The sequence below is a fragment of the Pan paniscus genome, chromosome 6 (genome assembly GCF_029289425.2).
Source record: "Pan paniscus chromosome 6, NHGRI_mPanPan1-v2.0_pri, whole genome shotgun sequence".
Classification (NCBI taxonomy): Eukaryota; Metazoa; Chordata; class Mammalia; order Primates; family Hominidae; genus Pan; species Pan paniscus.
This window is the reverse complement of record NC_073255.2, coordinates 34450783-34461531: the sequence shown is the minus strand read 5'-3', so window position 1 is coordinate 34461531 and position 10749 is coordinate 34450783. Positions and strand designations below refer to the sequence as shown.

At 43.0% G+C, this 10749-nt stretch overlaps 1 protein-coding gene across 1 annotated transcript; it reads right to left on the bottom strand.

The window, feature by feature from the left end:
- Positions 1-2650: 2650 nt before the first annotated feature.
- On the bottom strand, positions 2651-10285 carry LOC112440511 (thymosin beta-4-like). Its single transcript, XM_034963858.3, has one exon. The coding sequence runs from the start codon at positions 10016-10018 to the stop codon at positions 9908-9910; it is 111 nt and encodes a 36-aa protein (XP_034819749.1). The 5' UTR covers positions 10019-10285; the 3' UTR covers positions 2651-9907.
- Positions 10286-10749: the final 464 nt, after the last annotated feature.

The following is a 10749-nucleotide window of genomic DNA, read 5'->3' as shown; positions in this document are numbered from 1 at the left end:
GGTTTTCCTTGGAGAAGTGAGGATAGAAACTAACCTGTAGGAAGAGTGCCCTCTGCTGCCACTTGTTCAAAATAGCTCTTCTGTCTGGCCATACCAAGGAAAACATCCTAAAAGGTTCTTTGCCTTCTGGCTGCTGTCTATAACAAAAAATAAGTAGCATCTTTGCCTGTTAAAATACCTTTAAAATTTCTTTTCTGTTTTGTAGACAGCCATGTTGCTACGTTTTTCCATTTGGTTTTATTCTTTCCATGGTAACTGTAAAGCAAACATAACTAAGAAACAGACATTGGATACTTATGCAGTACACAGAAAGCATTTCTTCCAAACTCTTAACTAAATAAAGTAAATCCTTTTCTAGGTGCACAAATCCATAGGTGAGAGGTCAAGATTACCCAACCAGGAATAGCTCATCATTGTGGGCAGGAGGAAATGGCTTTATTTACTCCAGAGCACCCAGGAAAAGGTGCTGAACTTTACAACCAGCTCTGCTTGCTATTCCAGGGGAAAGCAGGGAGGGGCGGAAGGACAGACCCATAAATGTTCTATGACAATTACTTGGCAGCACCGTTTCAAAGAAATAAGGGAAGCCTTTACTTGGCATTCTGTACTAAGCAGTGCATGGAAATGGGTTGGTTCCAGCTCTGGACTGCCCACCCACACCTGGCCCCTCTGGGCATATTAAACACAGACAGGAGTGACACCACTACCCCAGGTGTTAGCCTGGGAACTTCCCTCCCTTCCATGCATCATCCTTGCTTTCATCTCTGTAGTTGACAGATTCTCTGGGTCTGTTGTGTGGACTTTGGGATCAGCTTCTGAGCCCTTGCCCTTCTCTGAAACATCACTTTTGGCTCACTCTTTAACTCAGGACTCTGCAGGGCTCCTGATTCTGAAATACTTGCAACTTCAGGGAGAAGACACTCCCTAGGCCAGCTTCATCCCAGCCTCTAGCTGAGGAAAGAGGATTGGACATGCTACATTTTTGGGCAAGGTATTTATCTTCTCCAAACCTGTTTCCTCATCTGTAAAATGGGAATAATAGAAGAACTCACATCATCAAGCTTTTGTGAGAATTATAACTGATAAAGGATAAATGTCGATTATTATAATATAGTAATAAAATAAGTATTATGGAATATTATTGAAGTTCTTTCTTTCTTTCTTTGTTTCTTTCTTTCTTTATTTTTGAGACAGAGTTTCGCTCTTGTTGCTCAGGCTATAGTGCAATGGCATGATCTCAGCTCCCTGCAACCTTTGCCTCCTCAGTTCAAGTCATTCTCCTGCCTCAGCCTCCCAAGTAGCTGGGATTACAGGCACCCGCCACCACACACAGCTGATTTTTTGTATTTTTAGTAGAGATGGGGTTTCACCATGTTGGCCAGGCTGGTCTTGAACTCCTGACCTCAGGTGATCTGCCCGCCTCGGCCTCCCAAAGTGCTGGGATTACAGGCGTGAGCCACTGCGCCCAGCCCTGGACAGAGGACAAATATTAATATATGGGTATCTAGTGGCTGTGACCAGGCCAGAGAGAGGAAGGTTAAAAAATCAAGGGTAGGAGTTTTGTCCCTAAGTTTAAAAATACAAAACATTAAGACTGGAGATAAATAGACCAAATACTAACAATGGTTATCTTTGGCTTTTTTGTTTTATTTTCAGCTTTAAGTTTTTCTTTTTATTTTTTGTGGATACATAATGGATGAATATATGTATGGGTTACATGAGATATTTTCATACAGGCACGTGACATGTAATAATCATATCAAGGTAAATAGGACATCCATCACCGAAAGTATTTATCCTTTGTCTTACAAACAATTCAATTATACCATTTTATTTTAAAATGTAAAATTAAATTATTTTTAACTACAGTCACCTTGTTGTGCTATCAAATGTTAGGTCTCATCATTATTTCTAACTTTTTTTTTTTTTTTTTGAGACAGCCTCACCCTGTCACCCAGGTTGGAGTGCAGTGGCGTGATCTCGGCTCACTGCAACCTCCGCCTCCCAGGCTCAAGCATTTCTCCTGCCTTAGTATCCCAAGTAGCTGGGATGACAGGCACATGCCAGCATGCCCGGCTGATTTTTGTATTTTTAGTAGAGACAGGGGTTTCACCACATTGGCCAGGCTGGTCTTGAACTCCTGGCTTGTAGTGATCCACCTGCCTCGGCCTCCCAAAGTGCTGGGATTACAGGTGTGAGCCACCACACCTGGCACTACTTTTTGTACCCATTAACCATGTCCACTTCCCCCCAATACCCAACTACCCTTCCCAGCTTATGGTAACCACCATTCTGCTCTCTGTCTCTGTGAGTTCAATTGTTTTAATTTTTAGCTCCCACAAAAAAATGAGAACATGCAAAGTTTTTCTTTCTGTGCTTGGCTTATTTCACTTACCATAATAAACTCCAATTCCACAACGATGCTTATCTTTGAGTGAGGAATTTATAGGTGATGACTTTTTTTTCTTCTCCTATTTTTCAAATTTTCTGTAATGAGTACTTTTTAAATAGAAAATATGAAATTTTGTTGTTAAAAAGCCATCATTTGTTCTTTCTTTTCACTGACTTATACAATTAATACATGATTTTATTCTCAATCTAAAGCTTACAAGCCAGAGTTAAGGCTAAAACCCCTCCTGGACACACACACAAACACGACTGCTGTCACACCAAACGCAGTCACTTCCCAGAGGTAGTCATGATATTAATTTTGTGCCGACCCTTCTAGATATTTTTCTATCCACTTATGTGTTACTGGCTCATTGATCAAGGACAATTTGTGACATGATTAAACATGCTTTATTTTTCTTCCCATCATCTCTTCAGAACTTGTCTAGTGGGGGGTAATCATCTCTTGCCACTAGATGAAGAATAGGGCCATTCTAGAGGCTCTCTGTTCAGTCATAGGTGATGGACACTTCCACATTTTCTTCCTTGTAAGACAAAGGGTCCATTTGGAAATTTTGAATATCCAATGTAAGGTACACAAGAAACCGTCCTATGCCAGAGGGGAAAAAACTGAGCCTAAATATGATCAAAACTGTAGATCAGTGGTTTTCAATGTTGGTTGCATACTGGGATCATCTGAGGTAGTTTAAAAAATTCCTGTGTCTCAGTTCCCCCCAGAGTCTCTGGTATAATTGCTCTTGGATTTGCCTGGGCTTCAGGGATATTTATTTATTTATTTATTTATTTATTTTATTTTATTTTATTTTTTTGAGACCCAGTCTCACTCTGTTGCCCACGCTGGAGTACAGAGGCGTGATCCCAGCTCACTGCAACCTCTGTCTCCCGGGTTCAAGTGATTCTCCTGCCTCAGCCTCTTGAGTAGCTGGGACTACAGGCACCCACCAACACACCTGGCTAATTTTTGTGTTTTTAGTAGAGTTGGGGTTCCACCATGTTGGCCAGGCTGGTCTCGAACTCCTGACATCAGGTGATCCGCCCGCCTCGGCCTCCTGAAGTGCTGGGATTACAGGTGTGAGCCACCGTGCCCGGCCGGCTTCAGGGTTTTTAAGAGCTCCCCAGATAATTATAGTGGGCTACCTTTGAGAATCACTGCTCTGGATTTAACACCCAATTTGTAGAAAATACAGGGGAAAGGATAGAAGAACAGCATGGAGTGCAATAAGCAATAGCCACACTGGGACACGCTATAGGACAAACACTCAGTTTCATTTTTTTTTTTTTTTTGAGACGGAGTCTCGCTCTGTAGCTATGGCTGGAGTGCAGTGGCGCGATCTGGGCTCACTGCAAGCTCCGCCTCCCGGATTCACTCCATTCTCCTGCCTCAGCCTCCCGAGCAGCTGGGACTACAGGCGCCCGCCACCACGCCCGGCTAATTTTTTGCATTTTTAGTAGAGATGGGGTTTCACCGTGTTAGCCAGGATGGTCTCGATCTCCTGACCTCGTGATCCGCCTGCCTCGGCCTTCCAAAGTGCTGGGATTACAGGCGTGAGCCACCGCACCCGGCAACACTCAATTTCTTTAGAAAAAGTTGTAAGAAAAAAAGATGAGGAGGAGAGAGGAACCTACAGGTTAAAAGTGACTTACAAGAAATTACTAATTGCAATGTGTGAAGAGATCTTTTTGGATCTTCAGGTGAACAAAGAAAACATATGAAAAGTTTTACACATCAAACAGGAATATTTGAACATTCAGTAGATATTTGATATTAAGGGATTGTTTTTAATTTTGAGGCTACGATAATGTTGTGGGTTTTTTTTTAATTTTTTTTTTTAACTTTTAGGCTCAGGGGTACATGTGCAGGTTTGTTATACAGGTAAACTCCTGTTATGGGGGTTTGTTGTACAGACTGTTTTATCACCCAGGTACTAAGCCTAGTACCCAGTGGTTATTTTTTTCTGCTCCTCTCCCTCCTCCCTACCTGAGGCCTCGGGTAGGCCTCGGTGTCTATTGTTGTTTTATTTTTAAAACAGTTTTTCTCTTTCAGAGGCATGTTGAAATAACTGAATGAAATATGTCCAGATTATATATCTGAGATTTACATGAAAAGAAGCCTATGAGAGGGAGGAGTGGGTGAGGGTGCAGATTAAAAAAAATGATTGGCCATGAGTTGATAATTGTTGAAGCTGGGCAATGGGTACATAGGGAACTCGGTATTCTATTTCCTCTATTTTTGTATGCTTAAACGTTTCCAAAATAAGAAGTTTTTTTAGAATGCTCAGTCCAAGATATTAATTAACAATTTAGTGCTTATTTAAAGATAGAACATCTTTTTCCCACTACAGAGTACAGTCCTTGGCTGTCTGCTTTTGGGGAGAAAGGTGTGACCATCTGTTCTGCTCCTTGCCCATCCCCACCGCCTCTCCCTTGCTGAGCGTTGCTTCCCAAGACCAAGGCCAGAGGGCGGAGGAGACATGAGGGCATTAGACCATTAGACAGCTCTCATCTACTGGATGGCCTTGGGCTCCCACCCTGGCTGATTTTACGGCTGGCTTTTCCTGGGTTTGGTCACTTTGCTTGTGTTATGGATCAATTCTGTTCTCCCAAAAGACTTTTTTTTTTTTTTTTTTTTTTTGACAGAGTCTCACTCTGTTGCCCAGGCTGGAGTGCAGTAGCATGATCTCAGCTCACTGCGACCTCTGCCTCCCAGGTTCAAGCGATTCTTCTGCCTCAGCCTCCTGAGTAGCTGGAATTACAGGCACCCACCACCATGCCTGGATAATTTTTTGTATTTTTAGTAGAGACGGGGTTCACCATGTTGGCCGGGCTGGTCTCGAACTCCTGATGTCAGGTGATCCACCTGCCTTGGCCTCTCAAAATGCTGGGATTATAGGTGTGAGCCACTGCACGCAGCCCCAAAAGACATGTTGAGCTCCTAGCCCCAGTACCTGTGAATGTGCCTTTATTTAAAGAAGAGGTCTTTGCAGATGTAATCAAATTAAGATGAGTTCAGACTGGGTGTGGTGGCTCACACCTGTAATCCCATCACTTTGGGAGGCTGAGGCAGGCAGATCATTTGAGGTCAGGAGTTTGAAACCAGTCAGACCAACATGGTGAAACCCCATCTCTACTAAAAATTCAAAAATTACCCCAGTGTGATGGTGTGAGCCTGTAATCCCGGCTACTTGGGAGGCTGAGGCAGGAGAATCGCTTGAACCTGAGAGGCGGAGGTTGCGGTGAGCCGAGATGGTGCCACTGCACTCAAATGAGGTCATACTGGATGACAATGGGCCCTAAATCCGATGACTGGTATCCTTACAAGCAGAGAAATTTGAAAACACAGAGGAGACACAGGTGAAATAAAGCCATGTGAAGATAGAGGCAGGGCTTGCATAAGCCAAGGAATGCCAAGGTTGGCAACCAAAGGAGTTAGAAGCAAGGAAAGATTATTCCCTAGAGACTTTAAATTCCCTAGAGAGCATGGCTCTGCTGACACGTTGATTTTGAACTTTGAGTCTGTAGAACTGTGAGACAAGTTTCTGTTGTTTTAAACCACCCAGTTTGTGGTACTTTCTTACAGTTGCCATAAGAAACAAATAGACTTGATCCAGACCTTCCCAGCTCTGGGGATGTCTCTTCTGCTGCACACTGTGTTATTTGGTCCCCAGGGATGCCAGCTCCAACTGTGACTCCCAGGAGCCCAAGCAACACACACTCCTGCAATTGGGGTCCCTCACCTTTGCCTCTGGGTCCACTTGGGCAGGACTTGAGCGCCTCTCTCTCCCACATGCCTATCCCAGCCCAAGGGAAACCCTCACCCATCCCTGACTTCGCCCATGCAGAAAGAGGTGGCTTTGCTCAGTGCAGTAGCACTTTCTGGCTCCCACAGAAAGCTCTTAGTTGGCCCCTTTCCTCTGTGTAGATTTCCTGGGCATGAGCCAGGAAAACCCCCCTTTTATATACCTGGTTTTCTCTCTCTTTACACTTGAGTGTGAATAACAGAAATTTCCCTTCCTCTGGAAGTCTCCCCTCTCATCTCTCTGACCTTTTTTCTTTTTTTTTTTTTTTTTGTTTGTTTTTGTTTTGAGATGGACTTTTGATCTTGTTGCCCAGGCTGGAGTGCAATGATGTGATCTCGGCTCACTGCAACCTCCGCCTCCCGGGTTCAAGCAATTCTCCTGTCTCAGCCTCCTGAGGAGCTGGGATTACAGGCGCCTGCCACCATGCCCAGCTAATTTTTTAAATTTTAGTAGAGACGGGGTTTCACTATGTTGCCCAGGCTGGCCTTGAACTCCTGACCTCAGGTGATCTGCCTGTCTCTGCCTCCCAAAGTGCTGGGATTAGAAGCGTGAGCCACTGCACCAGGCCCACTCTGATCTTTTCATATCCCAGGTCTATCTGAGGTGTGCGAGAGCCTAGGAATCGGTGCTGAGCATTTCCTTTGTAAATTATTCACACGGGGTTGCCTCATAATCACTCTAGTAACTAAATTACGTGTCCCTAGAACTCGGTTAATTGTTTTGTGGGTTGTTCTCCTTTTTTGGGTTGTAAATAACATCATATCATATATACTAAAACTAACTTTTAAATCCTACAGTATGTCCTAAAGATCCTTCAATGCTTCAATGATAGTACATATCATCTTCTCTTATTCTTTTTTTTTTTTTTTTTTTTTTTTTTTGAGGTGAGGTCTCACTCTGTTGCCCAGGCTGGAGTGCACTGGTGGGATCACAGCCCGCTGTAGCCTCAAAACCCTGGGCTCGAGCGATTCTCTCACCTCAGCCTACCAAGTAGCTGGGACTACAGACGCACACCACTACACCCAACTAGTTTTTATTTTATTTTATTGTTTGTAGAGACAGGGTCTCACTGTCCTGGCCTCAAGCAATCCTCCCACCTTGACCTCCCAAAGTGCTGCGATTGCAGGCGCAAGCCACTATGCCTGGCCCTGTTTTCACATTTTAGAATTCTGCCAAATGCTCTCTAACATGGGTACCTCACCTTATATTCTCTCCCATTGGTAACCTGTTAGGGTGTTCTTTTCCTCTAGTCTCACAACTCAAGGTGTTCTTCTACTTCTCAATGTAATGTTCCAAATTGTAGTGAACTCATATCAACTAACTCGCTAGAGTGCCTACTGATGAATTTCTTCACCTTGATATTATCAGCTGATACTCAGTAGTCATTGCCTCTTCATTTTAGTGCACCTTCCAGTGTGGCAGAAATTGGAAAGCTTTACAACACATAAACAAACTATATTTTGATACTTTCCTGCAGGTAAGGTTCTGGATGCAAATTAGGTCCTGCCAATGAGATGCTTCATTGGAAACTGGAAGGTGGAAATGAGGTTGCAGCATTTTTCTCTTGCTCTCTTGACTGTTTTCTGATGTCAGATATAGCCAGAGGATGGAGTTCCTCACACATCCCCAAAGTGGTCTGGTGTCCAGTCTCTCCAGATTTGTGGGTGGTAAGGGGCATTTGCTGTGGTGCCAGTGATTCCCAGATACCAGCTACTTGATCTTGGATCTTATTTGCACTAGCATTACCTTGGCCGATGATCTCGGACTCAGTCATTCCAGGGGCAGTCTCTTGATATTCAAGCTCCCTGGTTGGGACAGTTGTAATAGCTTCTCTGGTGAAACAGTTCTGCAGTGTTCTGGGCATAATTCCTGGAAACCTAGCCTACAGCCTAGTTCTGCCAAGTTTATAAACATCCAATTCCCTCTATTAAATCCCATTCTGCGTAAAATCCCTAGGGTTGTATATGCTTCCTGCAATTGAACCCTAACTGATACAGGCTTGCTATATGGCTTCTAATTTTACTTCTCAATTATAGGCAATGGCCCTGCTTAGCCATAATTGATGGCCTCGGCTCCCTTGTTGGTAGACCAGGAAGAGAAAGTCTTGGTATTCAGCAGAATGGATTTCCACAAAAAACTATTTAGCTGAGCCTCAGGTACTGGAACTAACAGATGAAAGAGACAATATTGTGTTGCGAGTAAACAGAACTCCAGGCTTAAATTCTGTATCCCATGTTCTGTTTGTGTCTGTGTCCCTTACCAGCAAAATGACCTTCATTAAATCCCTTACTATGTCTGGGACTGAGTCTCCTTGACTTTAAAATAAGGGGTTCCAGGCTGGGCACAGTAGATCACACCTGCAATCTCAGTGTTTTGAAAGGCTGAAACAGGTGGATCGCTTGAGGTCAGGAGTTCAAAGCTACAGTGAGCTATGATCTCGCCACTGCACTCCAGCCTGGGAAACAGAGCAAGACTGTGTCTCTAAAAAATAAACTAAAATAAAATAAGGGATTTCAGATGACTTTTAAGGTCGATTTTAGCTCAAAGATTCTATGGTCCTATGAAATCATTATTACAAACCTAAGCGTAAAATGGTTAAATGTTAAATAATGTCATGGTTCACTAAACCCTAAAACCCTGGCAAATGACAGGTCTGCTCCTCTTCCTCCTTGCTTTGCCAGTCCGTCTTGAGGCGTTAAGGTTTCTCCTGTTCTGTCTGCTTGCTTTTGTTCCATCTTCCATTAATAGTAAATTGACATAAAATTTTAGTTCCGGAGAAGTAGAGGTGTTGCTATGGAAACAGCCTTGATTCATTGATGTAAACATTAAGCTGTGGATGCTTATTCCTGAGGTGCTGGCAAAAAGAAAAAAATACAAAATAAATGTTATAGTAAGAATGACATTTTGTTTTCAGAGAAGGTGGACCACACTCTAAAGGCTTGCTCTGAAGGTATATGTAGCACATTCTTACCAGGATTCAGATCTACCCCAGGTGTAATGATGCTCCCTGACTCACAGTGTCTGATGTGACGCAGGAAGACTGAAATGTGGTATTAGTCCGGTCCCCCTGCACTTGTGTTACAAGGAAATCCCAGAACTCATCAAGATGAACATAAAATAAAAATACCTCCGCTTTAGGCTGATTGCTTGTGGCTCAAAATTGTCCCCTTTTGGGGCTTAATGAAATTTCATTTTTTCCCTCCAAACTGAATATCTCATTTACTTTCAGAAAGAAAATTTCCTAATTTTGGCCCTTTCTTTTTTCTTTGGGGGGGAGTGTTTAAAACTGTTTGTTTTTTAAACAAACATTGTGCATTCCTATAATTAAAATCATTTTAAACACAAAAAAATAATGGCACTCTGACTAAATGGCATTTAGTAGCCAGCAGCACACCTTGGGCCAGGTTGGTTTTACTCTAGATTTCATTGTCATCCCACCCCACTTCTTCCTTCACCAACATGCAAGCTCTTTTCCTGCCATGACAGCCAGATAGGCAGAGGGGAGAGGCAGGTGCGGCCCTCATCATCAGTGGTTCTCAATTCCTTGATGTGAACAGGACAGCACAGGCATTAAACTTGATCTAGCCTCTTTGCATTGTACAAAGTTAAACAGCTAAGCAAAGTAAAATACGAAGGCAATACCTGTGGAATGCATACCGCACGTTGGCGTGCTTGCCTCATTGCAATTTGCCTGCTTGTTTCTATTCTGTCATTTCTTTGGAAGGCAGCAGATTTTTCTCTTGCGTTTCTGTATTCTTCAATTTCAACTTACTGAATTTCTTGATCTCAGCCACGTCAGGTTTGTCAGGCATAGAGGAAGTGGAGTGAGGCACGAGAGTAAATGGAATCTTGGCCTTTTCTATTTCCCTCTCTCCCTTCCCCTTCCCCTTCTCCTTCCCCTTTCCCTCCCCTTCCCTCCCTCCCTCCCTTCCTTCCTTCCTTCTTTCCTTCTTCCTCTCTCCTTCCCTGCCTCCCACCCTTCTTCCTTCCGTCCTTTTCCTTCCTTCCTCTCTCTCTTCTTTCTTTCTTTTGTTCCCTAGCTTTATTGAAGTATAATGTATATACAATAAAATCCACTCACTTTAAGAGTACTGTTTGGTGAATTTTGATGATTGTATGCAGTATTTAACCTCCACCAACATCGAGAAACAGAACGGTTTCATCATCCTAAAAAGAACCCTCTTGTCCCTTTGCAATTGATACCCTTCACCCTCATCCCTAGTCCCAGATAACCACATATCTGATTTCTGTCACTATGGTTTTACCTTTAGTAGAATTTCATGTAAATGGAATCACACAGTATGTAATCTTCGTGTTTCACTTCTTTCACTTAAAATTAATGTCTTTGATATTCATCCATATTGTATAAATGATTTCATTCTTTTTTCTTGCTATATGATATTCTGTAATATGGATACACCACAATTTGTTTATTCACTCACCAGTTGATAGAAATTTGGCTTGTTAGCAGTTTTTGGCTATTGTAAATAATGCTGCTACATACAAGTCTTTGTATGGGCATGTGTGTTGTTTCTCTTGAGTA